Here is a 23742-nt window from a genome sequence, read left to right as displayed (position 1 = left end):
ATAACGACATTCAAATTAAAATACGAAGTAGATCAAACATCAATATCTAAGACGTCGGAACCGGGATAAATCTACATGTCTATTTCAAATTGGTCAAATGTTATGATCAAATACTTAATTTGACCATTTCAAAATGGTATAAATTTACAACCAACAAATGAATACATTGCAAATTTATAAATCCTACCATGTTTACAAATCAATGATATCCATAATTTTTTTGTAGCTCATGGTTTTCTCGATGATGACATGATCACAACGTTATTCAAATTATAATGCAAAGTGGATCGAAAATCAATAACTAAGTTGTCGTAACCATGATAAATCTACGTAATACGTCAATTGCAAATTGGCCAAATGCTGTAATCAAATACTAAATTTGACTATTTCAAAATAGTCAATTTACAACCAGCACATGAAGACATAACAAATTTATAAATTTTACTTAGGTCCACTGATAAAATTATGCAACAAAACATATAGCTAGAACAATCTAAGCCTGTTTTTTTCAACGGATATTCCAGTTCACTTGGTAAAGAGTGGAAGAATAGAGATTTCAGCTCATCCTAAAACTGAGGCGTGTTTGATTAACTAGAAAAAATTTAGCTAGAGAAATGTATTGATGTTTGATGGCTAATTTAGAGAATGAGAGAAAAACTAGTTATAAATAACTAAAATAACTAACCATTACAAATATTACTATTTTTAATTCGTATTTCAATAATCACACAAATTTGTTTTAACAACTTTTAAATTAAATAAAAGATTAAACAAATCCAACCTTGGAAATGGGGTCGGGTATGTTTTTTTTTTGCAGCCCATGGTTTTCTCAATGATGACATGATCACAACGCCATTTAAATTATAACAGGATGTAGATCAAAAATCAATATCTAAGATGTAACCATGATAAATCTATGTAATGTCCATTCCAAATTGGCCCAATGTTGCAAAAAAAAATATATTAAATTTGACCATTTCAAAATGGAAAATTTTGCAACCAACATATGAGCCCACAACAAATTTATAAATCCTAAAGGTGGCGCCCTTATATCGGTAGATCAATGGTTGGCAGTGTTCCTAAGTATATTATATATGCCTTGTGATGTAGCTTCAAACACGACATAGTATTTTTGACGAGGCTTAATCTAAGATGCCCGTAAAAGAAGAGATAATGTCAAATATATACATGCATAAAATATATTACAAAATAATGTATTGGTTTAGATAAAACACAAAATAATACATGATACGCAAGTGCTAAGACATGTTGATTACACAAATATGAGATAACATGCTACACAAACTTCCAGTTTTGATAATATGTACATTTGTGTTGTTATGGTTGATCTCAATAAGTTGTCGCTTCGCCATTGTGATTTCAAGTTCACTTGCAAAAGTTGAAACGTTATCATTTGAAGGGCCGCTTTCCTCAATAAATTTCTCAGCGCTTAGTTAATGTTCAGTGATGAAATTATGTAATGCGTAGTCTGAACTTGACTTTTGAATGGATATTATACTTGCATTTTGAGTATAGGGAACTGTTCTTTTAACAAACCAAATGTTCTTTCTATCTACTGTTGTTCGGTCTAATGAATGCCTATAATTAAATCATTCTCCTGCAAGTTTTTATTGTACGTGCACCAGATTTGTTAAATATATCTTAACAAACCCCCAATATTTGGACAACAACCATATGCAAGATAAATATTTTCCTACCATCATGATAGATTGTTCAAATAAATATGTGTACTTGTGCAAACTTTGTTATTAGTGTCAAGAGTATAGAAACATTAGCAAACAAATTTACCTTGATCAAGTGCATTGTACAACACTTTTGACTCAGTTAGACTTTCTTCCCATCATATCAATACATAGTGGAATTGCACATCAAATCCAACTACCACTAATACATTTTGAGAGAGAACTCGTTTTGTATTATGAAATCTTGTTTGTTCTAATGTTGTCACTCATGCATATACATGAATGCTATCTATAGCACCTAAACAATGCTATGTGCAATTATGCTGGTTAGATGTTTAGTGCACCATGTTACCAAAAAAAAATGTATATTGTAAAATTACCTAAAAATATGGATAAAAATGATAACATATTCGAATTTTGGTTAGAATGTTATTGTCGGGCCGTTCGGATGTAATTCTGCACTAGTCGACAAATTGCTCGTAATACATTTTGAGTTGTACGATTGCACTCATTATGTACAATGGTTAGAAGCAATATAGCTACTTGCTCTTCTACACTAATGACACAAACATCCGCAAAAAGAAAATGGAGCTCTTAAGGTAATACATATCGTCATATGCGTGGATTTGTTCATGTGTAATAAGTCCAAGCAATTCCTTGAATGACTATGAATCATCTTATGGACAAAAAGAGATCCAACATCTCTATATGGATGCACAATTTGCCTACATTATGATAAACCTCTTGATAAAAAAAAATGAACGAAATACTAGATGAATCACAAGACACATCCTCTGCTCATCAACATACATGTTTATATCAACCATATCTACTAAACTGCATAAAAAACACACACATGCGCGCGCACACACACACATTGTTTGAATCCAAGGGCTGGCCATTTGGGCTGCTCAAGCATAGCTGAGGGTGGAATTATGATTCCAAAATTTTAGAATTTTTTTCTTCTCTCTAGGACACATGTCATCATGGTTTTAATTCATCAATTCTTGAATCTTAACAAACACATCATTTTCAATTGCAGAATCAAAATTCCGTACATCAAACATAAAGAGAAATTAAAACTCAATTTCAGTTTACGGTGAAATTTTGCTTTTAGAATTTTAATTCTAGAATCAAATTTCAAGGCAGTCAAAACCTCCCTTGCCATTGTATGACCGCATGATCTTGCACTAGAGTCAAGATGGTTTTCCAATTTCCCTTGGTCAGCTTTTAAGGATCTCCAACGCACCATGCATTGCTTTGCTATCAAAAAGTAGATGACAAGTGCAAACAGGGAAAAGCATCTGCTATACTTCACAGTTTCTTAGCGTTGAGCATTTTTTTCCGCATCACTGAATGTTCGGAAAAAGCAAAGGCTCTCATTACTGAGAGCTTGGAGCACGCGAACTTGCGCAAGTCCTCCAAAAATAATGAATTTATGAATGTACTTGTCACCAACATCTCTACACAAAGCTGAGCCCTTCAACTTGGTAGCTGATGCGTGGACACCACCATCCATCGTATGACAAACTAGACAGATGATACAGACACCTAAGTCCTGCCATCATAAATTTTCCGACAGAAAAACCTTCACATAGATTGCTTTACTAGCAGTTGTTAAGAATGGGATTCACTCCTACTGTATCATTTTAAAAAAGGGGATTATCTTCTGTTAAGCAGATTATACATCTAACACCGAAAAAGCATTTGGTCATCTAAAGAATAATATCGACGGCCAACCATGTCCGAGCCAATACATGAAAACGCATAAACAACACTAATCATAAAAAATCTGCAGCCAAAGTACTTTTTGCTCCCAATCAGCAGTCATCTACAAAAGCCCCCTCACAAGTATAGAAATCGATGCAGTAAAACCTCATATTATTTTATAGATACAACAACGGAGCTGCAAGCCTTTTTATATGCAAAAATACCCAAACAATGACAAATAATGTCGATATCGCCTGGGCTGATATATAATTCCACCCTGTTTTAAGGGGCTAAAGGAATTAGATTGAGAAAGGCTTGAAGAAAAATTTAGCCTTAAAAAATTGTCCCAAATATTGCCATGCCACTTGACATTGTTACAGGACCTTTTTGACTTCAAAGAATCCAGATCGCTCACTGTGTGCTGTCGTAACATCATCAGCAGATGCAACAGCAACGACAACCCCTTTGTGTCTAACTGCATCAACCGCCTCTGCAAACTCACGGAAGTCCTTCACACTGACCAAAGAAAAAAGGAATCAGGGCAAAAAGCATAGCTTGCCATACAGTGACAATTCAAACATGAAAGAGATCGCAGTTTCAACCTCGTAGAGAGGATTTCCTCACGCCTCTTCTGTCTTTCCTCCTCTGTAACGCCTAACAAATGCCGCAACAAACTGAGAATACAAAAGATCACATTAAGTTCATGATACAGATCCAATGTAGCAAGTTTAAGCAATTCGTTAAAACAGTTTACTTTCATTCTTACTTTACGAGTAGTTCCCCCCAACTGATCAAAAAAATGCAGTGACCCCTCAAGGGGCATTGGAATACAGCACAAATCACTAAGTCCCAATGCTTGGACTAGCTGACCTAGTTTATGTACATGCTTACATGGACACGGGTACCAAGAGGCCAAAAAATAAACAGAATATGGAAAAAAGAGATCAGTACTTCAGTTTGGACAAAGCACTAAGAATTAATTCCAAAGCCCAGAAATTCACGTTCCAGTCGATAGTTCAAAAACTTTTTTGAATAGTGCAGATAAACGTGCTTTTTGTCCCAAATGCATGTTTCTGTTGAATGTTCAATATTACAGCCATGGAACAAAGACATGGAAGGAAAAAAAAATCTGTCATTGAGATAAGTGTACATGTACAAGATCGAGTTCTTGAAAGATTGAAACTCTAACTACAAAAATGGAAAAAAAGAAGACGCCGCAAACGACTCATAAAATCATGTCCACAAATTTTACAGCTTTTGAATGCGCAGAATGAACAGTACATATATGTCCTTTACATTGTAAGGTCAGCTTCAAGAGATAATAGTCAGTTCCTCATGGCATTGTGATTCATGTCAGGAAAGGCGGCACTTAGCCTACTAACAATTTTCCTTGGCTGCGAGGTTACATTGTTTCAAACTTACATGTATTTAATATGCTCAAGATAACAAAAAAGATCAAAACTGTATAAGGTCTGATGAATTCATAAAGAAAATTAATGAAAGGATATATTTCTACTACAATCCGATTGCCACATCAGGCAAAACGTTACTAGCTATCTTTCCTACATGAGAATACTCACGTGAATAAATGTTCAATACTTGTATAGATGACTTTCATACCTACTGTAGCCTTTGGCGTCTGGCAGTTGATATGCGTCAACATCTCCAATTGTTCCAATAATTGCTTTTGTAAGGCAATCTTCATCTAACTCTATTTCACGAAGAAAATCTGCTGTTCGATCGTATACATCTATAGTCTTCAATAAATTTGGGTCTCGATATGATAGATAAGAGAAGACACCTGAAATTGAACAAGAGTCAATATATCAAGAATTAGGAAAAAAACCATGTGTGCGGATTACAGTGAAGCTCCAAATCTGATAGGAAAAAAGTACCTGAGTGTGTGTCAAAGTCACAGAATCCTCCATATGCACCACCACTTACACGAACTCGGTCCCACAGCCATGTATTTCCTATATACTTTGAAATGACATAGGCACTACCATTTAGCTGGTAACCATTCTCATAAAGATTAGCAGCCTTACCAACATAATTCACCTATTGAAAGGAATAAATCGTGAGCTTCTCCAGTTGCTTAGATAAACAAAAAAAGAAGGAAGATGAACTATCAGGTATTCTACACAAGCAATACAATCAAAGGTAACTTCCTTACCTGGGTAGGAATAACTATGCACTCATGCCCCGGAGAAAGGAGACCATTCCAAGAAACATTTGCAGTGGCCTTCTCCCTAGGAAGCAAATCAAGAAATCTGGCTACGTGCTTCTCTGTGCTTGACAGGATTTTGCCATCAGCAGTTAAATTGATCAGGGAGCCCTCTTTGGAGAGTAATGATCTGCGTATCTCCTCAAGAGAGGAGGAAATGGATTCCCATTCTTGGTCGACTTGTTTTTCAAGGCTTTGTAAGAATTCCAGATAGCTGAAGAAAAACAAGAGGATACAGCTCAGATATATTAAAGATGCATAACGGAAAATATCACGTATGAGCTAAATATAGCAGCACATAAGACGGACAAAGTCATGGTACCATGAGGAAAACATGATGATTTCATGAACAGAACTAGTTATTTTCCACAACATGACAAGAGAATAAAAAACACATGCACATGCACGCACAGTAAATCATGCATTTCATGCAGGCGATTAAGTGCAGCACCATTTTATGATTACTTCTTATGGATCTTCAAACTAAAATAACAAAATGTTCCTACCTGATACCACCCATCTGCTCAGAAATCCATCCTGCAACATTTAACTTTGCATCCATCCTTGAAGCAGCTATACCATGACCACTGCCCCTCAATCGATTCTGCAGAAATGGTGAATTATATGAGAATGAAGTTTAAGTACAACCAAATTATAAACAATACAACTGCTTTTTCATTAATACCTCCATTCTTGCTTTGCTTTGAGAGACAAATTGCTTGAACCGTTGCTGATCAGTGAGCTGAACTTGCTGGAGTACAGTGTTCATCTGAAAGCAGGATAATATGCTTAGTCGACCCGGATAATCACTAATTACTATGTGTGACACAGCTAACCGGAGTGGAGGAAATACAGACATCTCTAAGGTGTATAACAGTTTAGAAGGAGACCAAGCTGCTCCAAAATGAAAAAAATAATGAAATTTTGAGATCTGCCTTGCCTTGTCTTCCACTCCTGAAAGACAAACAAAATGAAAAAAAAAAAAACTCTCTTTGTGGCCTTTGTATGGATCCTATATGTGTAAAAAGAGAAAATAAGAAAGTAGCATTTAGTAAGCAACATTAAATGGTTTAACCTACAGCACTCAATATTTTAAACATATATCAGTGACAAAATCCAACAACTCAGGGAACAGAAACATATCATGACTAACAGAAAATAGTACCATCAGGTTTCATAGCACAATTTCGATAAATGTGAATCCATAAACTAAGAAAGATGACCATAAAACAACCTAGTTTTGATACAGAGAAGATACAACTGAAGCATCTTAATGAAAGAAACTAGTACCAGGTCGAATAGGTCTTCAACTCTTCCTGCCATAGCTTTACCACGAACTATCATGTGACTGCATGGCTCATCTTTCCCTCTTATTGAGGATGTGAAAGGGTATACTGATATCCCTCCAGTCTTTCGTCCAATTAATTGATTAAGCTGAATGAAATCCATATCTTTGGTACCCATCTCAAGCAAAGATTGGCTGCCAAAAAAATTTGCATGAGAAGTCTTCAACTCCTCTTGTGGGAAAAAGGAGATGTAAAAGAATTTGCTACCATGTGGAAGTAATAGACTAATGAAGGGTGTCTCACCAAAACAGTGGTACGAGAGGAATAAGCTCTGGCTTCAGGGAACTCATATCAAACACTGCTTCCGCATAGAGTACATCATTTGTGAAGAGGTCATGCTTCAAGACTTTTACACCATTGATCTCACCAATCTGCAATATCCCAAGCGTTCAAACAACACAGACACTAGGAAAAACTGAAAAAGAAAACAATCTGTCCATTCTGTGACTATATGTGATTACTACCAAAGTTTTGCTCAGAAGCCTAGTGGGACAAAATTAATCGATCTTCTAAAATTAACGTCTGCATTACCAAAGGTCCAAAACAACCAGCACCAAAAAGGTTGAAACAGCGAATAATAAGGGTTACCTCTGTTGGCACATGTATGGGTTTTTTTGGAATATCTTGCAATGAAAGGCTTGGCACACATTTGAGGGCTTCAGGTGGATCAGGAGTTTCCTGCTTTATCCGAAGTTCCTGAGTTGCCTGTGCTAGCTCTGCAAGATCTTCTTCTGTCATACATGCTTTGACTTTCTGTAGCATTTCTTTCTCCTCAGCTTCTTCTTTTGAAGCTTTTTCTGGGTCAGGCTTCATGTAGTGGATGACAACCAACAATCAACAGTTATTAATCCATCAGGCAACATCTCATAACCATTGAACAGCATTCCTGATTTATTAAATAATATACACTTATCAAATTATACAGGAATACCTGCATCTCAATCGCAACACGATGAGGATTGTCCAAAATGTACTTCTTCAGCACTGGTGAGAAAACAGCTTTTGACCCTTCCTTGGAAATCCGTGCTTTCAAAGCTTCTAGAGGTTTCTCATACTTCAAAGGCTCAAATGGGTCCATATCATAAATCCATTTCCCCTGAAGATATAAGATCAGATGAAAAAAAAGAACTCCCAAGAGGTTCTGCATTAGTTTAAGTTCAGGTATGAAATCCCATACTGACCATGGATCGAAGCATCAAAGACAGGCCTCTAGGAAATGAACCAGTATTGTTCTCCCGAAGAGAAAACTCAATTGTGTTCATTGAAGCTTCCACTGCTTCTTCATCAAAACCTTCATCTGCTAACTTGTTTAGGGTGTTCATTATTAGCTCCTCCACCTTCTGGACATCATCTTCAGAAACACCCTTCAAACCAATACTAAATTGAGGCTGAAGGAGTTCATCATCAATTCCACCACCGACAATTGCGTCTCCAAGGCCACTTTCAAGGAGAATTCTTCTCAATGGAGAGGCAGGAGTTCCCAACATAAGATGATCTAAGAAGCCAAAGGTTAACTCAGTTTCTAAATCAAACGGCTCATCAGATAGAAGCCAATTAAGGCAAACCATGTGCCTCTTCTTCAAATCACCAGCATCTCCAGCAGGATATTTCTCAACAACCCTGACAGGATCAGAAAACAGCCTTTGACGATCAATCTTTGATTCGTCAGCTGCAGAACTTGCATCAAACTGATCCAAGAATGCTGTCCCCAAAAACAAAGGTAAGTTAACACTTTGCTTCAGAGCATAAACTTTACATATGTGCCCCAGTCACATTCATGAATATGTTAAAAAGTTTATCATAGCATCTGCAACTTGTAAAGGTATCACAAGCAACACAAGAACATTGTCACTCAACATGTAGCAGTAGTTGAACATTACTTACAACCTCAACCACATGATTACCAGGAAACTTTTCTCATTCAAAACTGAAAGTTTCTTGCTGTTTGTTAGTTTAACACATTTATTTCTCCTTTTTTATGTGTTATATGTCCTTTTGCTTCAAAACATATTGTAATGTCCTATAATGCTTGCCCGTTCTCAAAATTTCTTCAAAACAACCATCCTTTGTAGCTCCAATTTATAAGTACCTACCCAATACATTTCAACTTATCCTCAAGTAGCCAAGTCACAAAAACAGGTTCATTGTGCAAATTTTAGGTAATGTTTATAAGATGATAGTAATACAGCAAATTCAGGTTATAAAACAAGCCATATATATTACACACACACACACACACACAAATTATATATAGAGAGAGGAGCTTAAATCCTCTGGCCATCCAAACTTTCACACATGCAGCCTAATGCAATGCATCCGGCTGCACGCGTGAGAGGTCGGAGGCATATGGACGGGCCACACGCATATATATATATATATATATATATATATATATATATATCACAGACACAAAATAATGCAAGTGGAGCTGCATATATTATGCAGGAAATGCCATAGTCTTCTCTGGACATCCTAAAGTCTCAAGTGACTGCCGATAAAAGCATATTTCAAAACTTTCTAATCCCGAAAGCAAAAGAAAATCTTCAATTGAAATGCAGTGGTTATCTTTTCAGAGGAAGACAAAAAGAAGACAAGTTACTGAAGCATCTACCACTTAAGATCCGGAATCTCTCATCGGGGTCATCATCGCCATAGAACCAGATCTTTGCATTGCTGGGATGGTAATATTTCCGATGAAATTCCTGAAATGAATCAGCAAAAATGTGACAACAATATTATATGTATTTAACATCTAATAGCTTCCAAACAGATGCTTCTTGAACAGTATAATTTAAGGAAGAAGAGAATGACACAATTTTCCACAACTACTTGTGATTTTGTTCATGACAGGATTGTGCAATTCGTTAGTATGCAAACAAATTGGACATATAATTCAGAAGGTGGTGAACACAAACCTTGAATTCTTCAAAAGTAAGTTTGGGAATAACCCGTGGGTCTCCTCCACTGTCCACACCATAAGTATTATCAGGAAAGAGAGCCTGCATAGAAACAATGTCATCCACGACAGATTCGACTTGTATGTATCACCGATGAATATTTTTCCAGAAGCACGAGTGAAAATAAAAGTCCATAAAACAATGCCCATCCAAAATTTGACCACAATAAAAAACATGAGACACTGAATACTAGGTGGAAAATTCCTGATCGATTGGTAGATTTTATACAATGAGCATATGAATAATAGGCATCATTATGGACAAAAGAGAAATTTTCCTGAGCAGGGATAAGGAACAATAGGACATAAAATTGAACCATATACAATATACATATTAGTCTGTCAAGCTATTAAATTAATATTTTTTTATTCTTATCGCATAAATAAATTTCATGGCCCTAGATCATGTCCTGCAGGCTGCAGTGAATAGAAAATGATGATTTTATATCTCTATACCAGTGTCACAGATAACACGTTTTTCTCAAAAAAGTAAAAGTGAAAAGAACATTAAAACCAAGTCGGCCAAAGAAATACACTTTTGTGAAAAAATGCCAAAAGAAAAAAAATTGATTTTGCATTCTTTCGTGTTTTTTCTGTCTTATCATTTTTGCGTTTTTTTTGCATTTTTTAGTTACCAGATTTTCATTTTCACGTTTTTCACATTTTTTCGGACCTTTCCTTTTTTTAACTTTTTTAAAATTTACCAAAATTTTCCCAAGATTTTCCTTAGAAAAATAAGTCTGTCATATCATACGTGAGAAAAACCTTGCTGTTTAATGCCTGAAAATGATATTTGTGGCAATGCTCTAAACAAGTGTTCATGTAAAGAAACCTTCTGTCATGTCTCCACAACAAGCCATCACCACATCTAAGAGATACCAATCACCAATCAACACCAGGTGATGGCTCTCACTTGGTTCCTAAAAGTAAAACTGATTGCACCTGCATTGATGTGAATGAATATTTCTGTCTCTCTACCTTTTGTGCACATTCACAGGTATAGGGACTATGATAGTTTGATCTTTACCTGTTGGGATATCCTTGACAATATGTTATCAGGTTGTGAATAAACGCCTTTCATTTCATTAAAAACAACACCTGTGAAAAGGAAGGGAAATTCTTCAGTATAATATTGACCACCATGTGTTTCTCCACAAGCCAGAAGCGATTGTGATCATTAATAAAGAAACCTTCTCAATAACTGGTCTCATAAAGAAAAATTCATTAAGGATAATTTTTTCAACCACTTACATTAATGAATAAGGACTGCTACATCTAAGTCAATGATATAGCTGCAAAACTTTAGAGGGAAACAAAATTAAGGAACAAGAAAAACAAAAACCAACAGATCAAGACTATTAGGAACATCCATATCCAGTACAAGCTCCATTCTTTCCAGAAAAAGTTGCCATGCCTAGCACTAACGAACCATGCATTTTATTACACAAATTTCTACGGCACATGCGGCCCTATTACAATCCCATTTTCCTAATTTGTAATCAATCTCCCCACGTTACTCCTTTCTCCCTTGATTATTTATATCCATGTGATACCAAAGCCTTATTCAACTTGAATAGATTCAGTAAAAAGGAAGTTCAAGATTACAGAAAATGCTACAGCATCCCAATAATTCCAGGTAAGGAAACTTGTCATTTTGCCGTGAATGTTGAAAAATTAGGTCATCAAAAATGGGAAACCAACGGTACAACTCTGGCATTGAAAACAGAAACTGTTATGAGAAATTGATAAATTAAAACAATTTGCTTCTGTTTCTGGGAATTGATTTTGTCTTGTGAATTATGTGACTACATGACTCCACTACATCTTGGACACTCACAAGATTGTGAAGAATGTATTTTTTTTCTATTTCTATTTTCTTTCTAAGACATATTTCTGCATCTATGCCCCATGACCTAACCAAATTTTCCTTTGGACATGAACAACAATATTAACGTGAAAAGAAATATAATGTATGTCATTGTCAAAAAAGGTTAATGTCACTATTAAGGGCTCTTCATGTGCATGTCTGCATGCCTTCATTAGCAATTTCATATCCTATGATTTTGCATGTTTATGGAGATAAGCACAGGAAAAAAAGTCCAATGCCAATATATATAGGATGTCTCATCATTTAATAATTGAAAAGCATTTTTTCTTTCAGCGTTAAACTTTATGGTCCATTAGCTTTCTTGCAGTTTGAGAAGTTTAATGAGATAAGTAGAAGGTGTTCTAGAAGCAAGAAGGCTTTGACCTTTGGTCCTTGCCAAATTTTCTGAAACCTAGGAAACATGCTGTTAAGATATTTGATTGTCCTCCATGTAAACCAACTAATCGGTGGTTCTTAAAATTCTTTATTTGGCATATGCCGAGATTCAAATTTATATCAATTCCCAATTGAGAAAACAGCTGAATAATAGACCAAATAGCTTTCCTAGCTAGCCAAAAACAAATGGTTCCGGCAATGTATGCTGCTTTAGGCCATAATTGACCTAGTAAGAATGAAGAATGACGTCCAAAAGCCAAAACACTAGCTATTGAAAATCCATAGGACCATTCAGATAACGACTTTTGTACCCTCATTATAGCGAGAGAATAATTATATACCTTTATAAGATATCTCTTCTGCAGGATCATTGAGCTCATAGTGCCAACCCTCTTGTTGAAATGTTTGAAAATCCTCAACACATTTGGGAAAGAAAACAGCATCCAGATATACATCAACCAAATTATAGAAATCCTATGAAAGAGAAAAAACAGATTATTAATGCCAGAAAATAGCAACAAAGAAAGAGATGAAGATGACATGCAATGAGTTATGAGTTTACATTAGCATCCTACACAGATAAAGATGACATGTGATGAACTCATATTAGGACACTATGGTCCTCAAATCCAATGTTGTACAAAGCATACCGTAAGCCGTATCGGTCCGGCTTTAAGATATGTTGTATCATAAAATATTATAACGTATCGTAAAACTAAAATTCACAAAATGATCTCAACAAGTAATGACGTAAATGCACCAAGTACATTTAAATAATATACTTGCATTATTTGTCAAGATGAAACTGACAAAGGTGAGGGACAAGAACTCACCTCAGCAAGCAACGCCTTTGCACTTGAGCACACACACTTGAAACTCTCACACACCAGCTAAAGAAGTGAGCACGTGACTAAACTCTTGCTCAAGACACTTACCATTCTTTTGATGCTATACACAAAGGCCAGCACCCCTGTTTATAGGGATTGAGAAGGTTGGTGGTGAAAGTTCCAGCACAATCTAATTATGTTTCTTATTTTTAGTTTTTAGTCTTTTTAAACACCGACATTCAAAGAAGGGCTCAAAGCCTGCATGACTCTTAAACATTATAATTCATAACAATATCATTCTAGAAAGCACCATAAGGAACATAACATAACCTCATATATATCATAAGTTCATAACCATAGATTCATAAGTCATTGATTTCCCCCCAAGGTGGCACAGTCTCTCTCTCCTCCAACTCTAGAATAGGGTCAGAAATGAAGAAGGGGCAACGTTTAAAAAACTTATCGTAAAAAAAGGGGTTCGGACACCCCTTTTTTAAAATTGCCCCGTATCGTCTGTATTGCACGATACGTGCAATAGAAGTACGACACTCAAATCAGCTGACCAAGCTGGTCATGATTCACATCACTGGAAGATAGAATAAGATGCCGGATGGCCTATCAGGAAGGAACCTATGAGCTAGAGGGGCAGAGAACCTCAGCAAGGAGAATTCATTATTCAATTAAGGTCTGAATATTGCATAATAGGTACATCACCTTATTGTTCGTAGATGCAACTGGATAGCATGTCCGATCTGGATATGTAAATGCATTGAGAAATGTGTGCAGGCTACCCTTTAAGAGCTCAACAAAAGGTTCTTTAAGTGGATACTTTCTTGATCCACACAAAACACTGTGCTCTAGTATGTGAGGTATCCCAGTTGAGTCCTTTCTGCATTTCATAAGATCAAACAGAAAATGTTTTATGATTTTCAAGAAGCAATATTACAAGCATAATCAACAGAGATTGCAAGAACGATCACTTATTCTAGTATCTCAAATCTCAAATGTTGCACGAACTTTTGTAACAATATTGCATCATACATGTAAGCAGACAAGAGAGATCTTTAAAGTTTAAAGTACTGACTATAAACAGAGTCCAGACCATGGGCTCGTTTCTGAAATTTAAAAACTGAACATTTCCCATGGAGTAGTATAAATTTTAGCAGAGATTTCAAAATCTAAACAAGATTCTGAAGAAGCCCATTTGTATAGAAACATATGTCATATGGATGCTCTTAAATGGCTGCCAGACCCATTTTCACACGCGTGTCAATGGTGGTGTTGGTGCTTTTCTCACACAGCAACATCCGGTGCAGCCAGCTGAATTGCATCAAAACTAACCATTTTAAAATGTGCACTTGACTAAACTAGCTCTTATACAAAAAGTTTATCATGACTAAAATGTAAATATAGATAAATAAGGCTACTAACAGTTAATTAACTATATAACAAAATATATATATATACATACATATATATATATATATATGCTGACCACACCCGTACCAAAATTTTAGAATTCGCCGCATCCACACCTGCACCAGCAGCCGCACACCGCACCCATGTGACGGCTTGAAACTCAAACGAGTTCAGACATTTCGAAAACGAAAGAGAGAATCCATCCCATTTTCAGAATAAGCCAGTGCAACCGATGCAAGCATCAAGTTATAACTTGTAAACATGTCCTAAGAGCATTACGAGGAACACAAGATCATCTGAAAGTCCATTTCATAGCTGCTTTTAAGAAGTAAATATCACCCTTAAATTAAGACATTAAGTTGCATATTCAGTTTTTAGGAGACTGAAGGTAAATCAGATGTTTGATACGTCTATAACGTTTTCTGCCAACAAAATCCCAATGTTCATATAAGTGAATTAGACAACTACTTAACAAGACTAAACAGCACACTTTTTCAGCCGTATAAATATCCATCCTTTAGAGCAAAGAACAACAGAGAGAACCAATAAAAGGTTGGGAGAGGCACTCACGGAGGAGTACGGAAGACTATGCCAAAAACCTTGTTCTCATCGTCATTCGATACCGACATAACCTGCGCACCTGTTTTCTTGTGCCTATAAAGAACTGCATTCGCCTTGCATTCTGGAACCCATTCTTCTGAAACCCTCTCGAACCCAAGTTTCTCAGCAACATCACTCGTTCGACTTGTTTCTAAGAAAAAGGGCACCAGAAAAATAGCAGAATATTTAATGAAACAAAGAGAAAAATGAAGAAAGAGTGACGAACCCCAAAACCAAACATTAATAAACATAGCAGCAGTTCGAGCAAAACCCACTAACGCCTTTCATCGAGAGAGAGAGAAAGAAGCATTCCCAAAGAAAGAAAGACAACCAAAACCACAACAGTCGCAAATTGAGCACTCATACGAGAAAAATACCACTTATAAAGAACGAAGCCCAAAGAACTCTAGGGTTTTCTTGACTTGACCTTCGGAAGCATCTGGGAAGGAACCAAACATAACATGCACGTAGTAGAACAAAAAGGTCCACAACAAATTTGTCCAGGAGAGAGAAGCACACCTTGAGGTGTAGGCTTAGAAGACGGTGTCGCAACGGCCTGAGGTGTCAACGAGAAGCTCCTCCTAAGAAGAACATGAGGGGCCAGGATAAATCGTGGGCAGCCTCTGTTTCTGAGGGAAAAGCTCCTATTGGTCCTCTGGACGTGCTTGTTTAGAGAAGATAAATGCCTAGCGAACAGCTTTGGCCGCGAAGGGAAAGCCCTCCTGCAAGCTGTAGTGCAGGATAAGGAACGCAGCAGCACCACCCTCTCCATTGCTTCTCCCTCCCGACTTCCAGGCGCAAGAGGCAAGCCTTATACGCCACTCGACGACTGGTTCCCGGAGAAATAGATAGTTCGAGTGTCGCTTAGTTTGCGTCCATTTTTAATGTCAATTTTGTGGATGGTAAGCTCCCACTAGGGAGAAAATCTTTTCTCCACACCAACACCAAGGGAGGAGAGAGAGACAGAAAGAGAGAGATAGAGGAGCCTTCTAGTATCTTCTATCACAAAGCAAACTTAAAGTTTTTGCCTGAGGCGATCAAACGAGTATGTTAGATTTGTTGTTTGAGCACTGGAATGGTCAGTTTTTGTTTCAACCCGAGACGCGGAAATGCAGAATGCTAGAGCACACGATTTGCTTGTTCTAGAATTAGTGTTTTCTAGTGTTTGTTGATAAACAAGCGAAACGCTGAAGTTTTCTCAACTTATCATGGGTGAAAATCATCCAACACATCTTTTGTAGGAGCCAAACTTGGTTATTTGAATGTAGTGATGTAGCCATTATTGGCTAGCAGCTTCGAATTTGGCAATAGTGAAAACTACCGCACTACGATTTTACTCTCGCTTTCCCTGAAAAATGGAAGACGATCTGTTCAGGCAAAAAAAAACAATCAGATGGTTGATTTAGGGAGTGTTTGATTACCATAGACTTGATATTCAAGACTCAGATCTAAACTATTGCTGATCTAAATCTGCTGGTTGATAAGGTCTTTCAAATTGCAGATTTAATTTAGTACCATTTATTTAATATCTTTGTTATCCATCATCAAATTATAAATATCTAACCAAAGAGGCTGCATATCCATGGATTAAAAAGGCATGGTTTCCAAGTTTCTATTATGATTCATGGACAAGATTGAAACCCTTAGATTTTATCCTGCGATCTAAGATCCCGACATCTAAAATCACTTCTGGCCTACATTAGATGCACGTAAATATGGCCTTGGTGTCAATTTGACCCATCTGCAGTTTTCAGTTGAAATAGGTGACGAGTTCATGAACATTTTTACAGTTTATTTTCATCAACATGTTGGGGCTACGCATACTCCTGCACGCTGCTGGCTATTGAAGGACTTTTGACAAGCTTTTGGCACAATAGTTTAGCACAGTCACCTCCTTGCAAAGCTTTTGAGAGAGTGAGAGTGATATATATATATATATGTGTGTGTGTGTGTGTGTGTGAGCCGACAAAATGAAAATTCTTAACGAAATGTAATGACCAAAAGAAAATCAAAGAGAAAAAGGAAATGGTTGTTTTAGTTATACAATGTTAATCAATAATTTTTCCCTTTTGGCTTTCTATCATTCATCCATTTTGAAAAGATCTACAATCAAAATGATTCATTATGGGTTGCACAAAATGATGTGTTTGGGGACGAATTGAGGATCTCATTAGCATGGATTTTAAATCCATGCTATATGTTTAAAAAACCATGGATTTAAGGTCTAATGAGAGTGTCCGACCTTAGATCCATGGAAAATCACAGTGGATCTTACATCCATAGTGAAACAAACATAACCTACAAGTTCACACATCTAAACCTACATGTCTCACCCACGAAGGGTCTTGTAATCAGGGGTCAGAGCGAGGATTTTTTTAGAAACGGGCCAAAGGGTACAACAAACTTATTTGAGTAAGGACAATAACCTGGTGTTTTTGGAGCATGTTTTGTAAGAACACAGAGCTCTTATTATCATATCATTTCTTCAAGAGATTTAAGGAAACTATTTGAGGGTCATTTGATTGTTCTTCTGAATGCAATGAAAAGTACTCTTTTTCACATAACAAATAAAACAAGAAAATCAATAACGACTCTCACCATCACCACTGAAAGATAGTTAAAACAACTCATCCAACGGTCAACTATTAAAACTTGTGTTGTAGAAAATGGATTCCATCACATATTGGAAGCCCAAATAATCCAACATGTTGGTCGATCATATCGTTAACATCGGCGGTCATTAACCCAATATTTTTTTCTTTGAAATTTGTTTTTAAATCAATTTCATAAAAGTTAAATATTAGGAACCTAAGACCTTGGCATTTACATACCATTGCTCAGACGCAAGTTCAGTGTGGTTACCATGCCTTGGTTTTACCTAGCGGTGGAGCCAAAAAAATTCATGAAATCTGGTGGGATACTTATTGTTTTGAAATCTTTGGACATAGTTGAGTTTTCAATAAGCATCGACTTAATAAGAGCTTGCAAGGATAGAAGCTTTATTTATGTCAAAATTTACAAATTTTATTTATGTTTTTGCTTAACTAGAAAGAGGACCGGTAAAGTTTTATTTATGTATAATTTGTGTTTTTGTATTTAGACATCCAGGAAAATTGCATCCAAGATGAGAGACTGTTTACTCGCAACATAAAACCCTAAGGCTAGAAGTTACATTTATCAATTAAACGTGGAAAGAAATAAAGAAAGAAATGCATTGGTTCTAGCGACGTAAAACATATTTTGATTGAGTAGATGACCGTGAAAAGTTGCTAACCATGGTTAAAGTAATAGAATAGTAAATTCTCCTGATGTTGGTCGATCAGAAGGAAACAATAATCTAATACAAGTCTCGCTTATGAAAGTGAAGAACTCATTTAAGATTTGATCCAAGAACTTTTTTGCCTTTTGCGGCTTTGCTCTTCAAGTTCAGTCACAAGAAAAACCAAATATAGAAATTAAACAAAACATGACGGTTTTCTGAATATGTGGGAAATAGTGTGGTCACACGCACTCTGTGGATGCATGAAGCGAACCAGAGTACTGGAGTGGACGGGCTCACTCTCTCTCCCCGGAGAAGGTGGGAAGCAAGATGGATCCGTCCTCGCAGATCGTCCATGATTTCCCGCCCTTCCTGCGCGTCTACAGAGATGGCCGCGTCGAGAGGTTCCGTGCAGTCGACTTCGTTCCCCCAGGTCTCGACCCAGGAACCGGCGTTACCTCTAAAGACGTTGTCTTGAAGCCGGAATCCGGCGTCTCCATCCGCCTCTACCACCCACCCCTCTGCGAGGAGGAGGTTAAGGAGGGAGTGGAGAACGAGGAAAAGAAGGGCCTCTTCCCCATCATCTTCTACATCCATGGTGGTGCCTTCTGCATCGAGTCGGCCTTCTCCACCTATTATCACTCCTACCTCAACTCCCTCGTTGCCGAGTCTCGCGCCGTCGCGGTTTCCGTTGAATACCGCCTCGCACCGGAGCACCCCGTTCCCACTGCCTACCTCGACTGCTGGGCGGCCCTCCAGTGGGTGGTGCGCCAAGCCGAAGGAGGAGCCGGAGCTGAGCCATGGCTGAAGGAACACGGCGACTTTGGCCGCTTATTCTTGGCTGGAGACAGCGCCGGTGCGAACGTCGCCCACCATCTAGCCATGGCCGCCGGTGGCGCCCCGGCGTTCGTGCCGATTTCCGCCGAAGACTTGCCGATCAAGGTGTCGGGAATCGTTCTGGTCCACCCGTTCTTCTTCGGGCGGAATCCGGGCAATGACCGCGTGTGGGAGATGGTCTGCCCCACCACGCCGGGGATTGATGATCCGCTGGTCAACCTGGTGGCGACCGGTGGGCCGGAGATATCGCGGCTGGAGTGCAGGCGCGTGCTAGTGTTGGTGGCGGGCAACGATTTCTTGAGAGACAGAGGATGCTGGTACGAAGAGGTGCTGACGGGCAGCGGGTGGAGCGGCTCCGTGGAGATTGTGGAACACCAGGGAGAGAACCACGTCTTCCACCTCATTGATCGTAAGTGCGAGAACGCTGAGGATCTCATGAGGCACGTCGTTTCCTTCATAAATCGATCCTGACTGATGGTGGTGCATCTGTAGCTATTTTCAGTCGTTTTTTGTGGGGCTTCTAGTTCAATTATAGCGAAGATTTTGGATTGATGGTACGCTTTTGTCGATTGATTTGGTAGAGGGAAGAACTCTTTCGAGTCATTAGTCTGTAAATGTATCAACATTTTGTTTGAGATTTATCAAATAGACTTCAGAAGAATATGAATTGAGCTTCTAAGAGTATGATGATACTGCTATATTAGTGATCTTTTTAGGTGCTTAAGTAGTTCACCAAAATAATATCAAACACAGGTTCTGGCCTAAAAGGAAAATTGTGGTAGAACCTTATGCGTTTTTAGTTTCTAAAGGCAGAAAAAATGTTGATGGCCCCACTGTGGCCACAGTAATGCATTATGTAACAGAGCAGTAAGCATTACTTGAAATTCAAGCTTACTAACTTGCTTGGATATGAATGAAAATGAGTAATAAGAACTGATGTCAGGCATAATCCACTTGACTCTGACCCAATTTATGCTGCTTAAAAGGATAAACAAGCATCAATACTGTACCCAATGATAGTAGATGAAACAGAAATCTTTGCCAACTTTTTCCCATTCATCCACCCAGAAAGGGAACCAAGCATGCATCAACTGGAACTTATTGACAAACGACAGTTCGTATGAACGACAATTTTTTGAAGCTCCATCCATCTCTGAACTTAGAGCAAAAGATGCCTCTCATGGATCTGAAACGGCATCCATCCTGTCATCCCTTGCTAGGACTTTTTCTGTTTAGTCCTCATGTGACCTATTTTCGATTTTGTTGTGGCCTTGATTCTCGTGCCACCGTTCTGAATCTGGAAGATAATAACCTATCTCTAATGGTTGGAACTAAAACTACTGTATTGTATATTACTTCTAATTTGTTGGTCATGTACACAACCAAGAAGCTTTGCCTAGTCAACATTCTGATGAAGTCTCTCTCTCTCTCTCACTCTCTCTTTCTCTTTCTCTCCCCCTCTCTCTAACGTACCCATGCACAAACATGTATAAGAGTCGATCGGGAAGTTCCTCCAGCAGGATATTGCAACTCCATTTCTAATTTATTTCCTCACATTTTCTTGCTTGAAGTGAATATAGAGGTTCAAGTTGGAAGTAGATATTATTTCATACTCTTTGTCCCATCTCTTGAATATCTCCATTTAGACTTTTTGGAAAAGCAACGCCTCCGTGTGATTTCTGCTAAAGAAGTTTATACAGAAACGCATGTTTTCTGTAGGAAAAAACTTTTTTGTGTAGTTTGTTTGGGCACAGTTACTTTCTATTTTCTTCAGGACCAAATAACGATAAGAGAACCAGAGTGAAGACATGTGCATCATTTATCTCAACTTTGTGGGTTAAGTTCAACATCTAAAGCAGTGAGTAATGTGCATAAGCTAATCATACCATTCTGTTCAAGACTTAGGTGTCACTGTGTTCAAGGATAATCAGAAGTCAAAACCAAGCTGGAGGTGTTTTGAGTCTTCTACTATTCGTCCTCTCAATGGTAGGTTGTGACAATGTAATTGTTTGCTCCTAAGCTCAAATACTTTATTCAAAATTGACAATACTATTATCCATCTCCTAGGAGCCCAAGTGCCAGCATAATCAAGAAGCTAAAATATCTTGCCATAATTCCTTTTGCTCTGAATATTAATCCATGGAACTTTTGTTTTTAAAGCTTCAACCACAGCATGTGCAGTTTGGGAATTTTTGAAGGAACAATCAAGAAACCAAATCACTCACCAATGTCAGTCTTGTGCCTAGGTTTCCTTGAATACTGATGATATGAAACGATAACCACAACTGGTATACACGTTAATCCAGTGGTGAAGGTAACTTCTGAGCAACTATTGTTATAAAGGAACAATTGTTCAGTGGCATCGTATTCCAACAGTAAATGTGTTGATTCACAAATCTTTTTATCAGGCAACAAATGTGCAAATTGTTATAATGGATTAGTGGAATAATGTAGTCTCAGCAGCTTGATTCCATCTTCTATGGAATCAGCATTTTCTGGTTGCTAACCTGCTTGCTGCTTTTTGAGATCAAAACATCCAGTTAGAAGGACAGGAAAAAATGGACACCAGAGGCTTAAACCTTTTAAACATAAGAAGAGATAGTAAGACCTATCCTTTGAGGATGCATGCAGTCTTTGTGATTGCCACAAACATGTCATGACATTATTCGGAGAGGCTACCTAAAAACTGACAGTTCGGATGCCAAGTTGAGTAGGAGAGTGTTTTGAAGCTGGCCTTTGGATTCGCTTTGTATAGTGTACACACCATTTTTGTTATCCGTACCTGGTTACACACATCGTGATATAGGGTATCACCTAAGCAGCTGTCTTTGTGTGCGAGAGTCCCAACAACTAGCATTAAGTTCAAGGAAATACAAATAAAAAATGTCAATATCCTCTAATCCGATGGTGGTTGATATACGAATTAGTAATTTGGTAGACCTTGCAGCAACTGCAAATTATACACAGGCAACATGTGCTCATATTCTTTTTGGAACTGCACGAGGGCAGAATTATTCAAAAAATACAGTACTTTGGTGACTATATTTGCAAAAGGTTCAACAGATCCCTCTATTTCTTTTTCTTTTTTTTCCCTCTTTTCTTTGTTCTGCTTCTTATGGATGGTGGCAATTGTCAGTTCTATTTAATCACATTTCCAAAGGGATGGCAGGTCATAATTTAGGTCTAAAGACTGAATAACTTTACAATGTAAAGTAGGGAATGTCTAGCCATGTAACTAAAGCCTGAGGACTTCCAATGTTTAGCTCTACACCTTAGAACTTATTGCTAAGAATGAAACTAAAGAAATGTTAACATAATTGAATATGATCATACCTTCCAATAACAATTTGCCAACTGCTCCATGCTTCAGGAACATAATTAGCGGGGGATTTTGCATCCTGCATCTTCCTGATTAATGCTTGTCTGACATTACTTATGTGCAAAGGTATGAAACCTAAAAGCTTTTCAACTCCGCAAGACAGAAAATGCTAATTTTCTGGGGCCAAATTGTACCTTGTGAAGTATGGTCTCATGAATACAGAAAATGTAAGAATGATGTGAAATTGCAGTTCATTTCTCTATGCTTGCAGTTTTGAACCTGCCACAGAAAACATCTGTAGAATAATCAGATCGGTGTGTTCCTGTGGGTGATTGTGGGTTCTAACAGTTTGTTTAGATGTTCCTTAGGATGTCTCAAGGGACCAACAGACGTTTGTGGATTTCCTCCATCTTGAGATGATGTGCTAGATAATACAATATTGCGAGTGGATTTCATGTAATAAAATCATTGTGTTTTCTCCCAGATAGTCTTACAACTTTAAAGCTGATGGATTTATCAAGAGGCATACCTGTCTGTCTTAACTACTTGGCTCAGGAAAAACCCCATTTGGAGAGGTGATCCTAGACTTTCACCAAATGGAGAAATAAGGAAGCTTTGATGAATGATAAAATGGTGTGCTGACTGAGCTGATTTGCATTTTATTAGGCCAATCATGACCTACTCAACAAGCGTCTGCAATAATGCAATAAAACTGCACACCTCCTTCTATCTGAAAAACCAAGGGTAGCTTCTGAGGCAGATAAGGCCAGATCAACTGATCAGATCACTTTCGTGTTGTTGATTTGATTAAATGCATACAAAGTACACAGAACTTATCCTGATCACGTCATGATTCGTGTTTAGGTACGTTGGCGTGACTGAAAACAATTTTTCATGCCAACCTCCAGTCAGAGTCAAATTGGGCTGCGAGTTCAAGCCACCGCGTACATTTTCTGAACAGAAAGTTTTGATGTACTGGAAAACCATCATCTGCTTTTGTGGAATTTGACGAGTTAAATGCATTATTTTATTCGCACGTGGACTGTTCGCCGTGGAGTATCAGATTTGACAGAGATGAATGTTGTAAAAGCCTCTCAAGTGGAAAGAATCAGGTGCCAAAGCCAGGAGCAGCAACATGCTTTATGCTTCCACATGCTGTTGGCCCTCAGGACTTAAATGAGGTTCACTTGATAACAATTGGACCACTGAGTGACATGTATTGGTGGAAGGTCCCTCATTTTTGAGAGAAGAGAAAGACGTTTGACTTGTAGGTGATGTT

General features: G+C 37.7%; 2 protein-coding genes across 2 annotated transcripts; one reads left to right on the top strand and one right to left on the bottom strand.

Annotated features, from left to right (window-relative positions):
- Positions 1-3487: 3487 nt before the first annotated feature.
- Positions 3488-16004, bottom strand: LOC116259247 (presequence protease 1, chloroplastic/mitochondrial-like). Its single transcript, XM_031636968.2, has 19 exons — positions 15568-16004; positions 15019-15199; positions 13744-13918; positions 12544-12676; positions 10967-11037; positions 9899-9982; positions 9595-9685; positions 8165-8685; positions 7915-8079; positions 7572-7790; positions 7227-7354; positions 6928-7117; positions 6323-6406; positions 6144-6241; positions 5587-5851; positions 5309-5471; positions 5034-5214; positions 4016-4087; positions 3488-3929 (listed from the first exon to the last, which is right to left on the bottom strand). The coding sequence occupies exons 1-19, from the start codon at positions 15818-15820 to the stop codon at positions 3788-3790; spliced, it is 3216 nt and encodes a 1071-aa protein (XP_031492828.1). The 5' UTR covers positions 15821-16004; the 3' UTR covers positions 3488-3787.
- Positions 16005-18536: 2532 nt separating this feature from the next.
- Positions 18537-19831, top strand: LOC116259249 (2-hydroxyisoflavanone dehydratase-like). Its single transcript, XM_031636972.2, has one exon. The coding sequence runs from the start codon at positions 18638-18640 to the stop codon at positions 19613-19615; it is 978 nt and encodes a 325-aa protein (XP_031492832.1). The 5' UTR covers positions 18537-18637; the 3' UTR covers positions 19616-19831.
- Positions 19832-23742: the final 3911 nt, after the last annotated feature.

The sequence above is a fragment of the Nymphaea colorata genome, chromosome 8, assembly GCF_008831285.2.
Source record: "Nymphaea colorata isolate Beijing-Zhang1983 chromosome 8, ASM883128v2, whole genome shotgun sequence".
NCBI classification, from domain to species: Eukaryota; Viridiplantae; Streptophyta; class Magnoliopsida; order Nymphaeales; family Nymphaeaceae; genus Nymphaea; species Nymphaea colorata.
This window is presented reverse-complemented; position numbering and strand designations above follow the sequence as displayed.

Coding starts and splice junctions, on each gene's coding strand:
- LOC116259247 (XM_031636968.2), bottom strand. CDS start 15,820: ATGGAGAGGGTGGTGCTGCTGCGTTCCTTATCCTGCACTACAGCTTGC. Junction 12,677..13,743: donor TTGCATCTACGAACAATAAG/GTGATGTACCTA, acceptor TCTCTTTCATAG/GATTTCTATAATTTGGTTGA. Junction 6,407..6,927: donor TTGAAGACCTATTCGACCTG/GTACTAGTTTCT, acceptor TCCTGCTTTCAG/ATGAACACTGTACTCCAGCA.
- LOC116259249 (XM_031636972.2), top strand. CDS start 18,638: ATGGATCCGTCCTCGCAGATCGTCCATGATTTCCCGCCCTTCCTGCGC.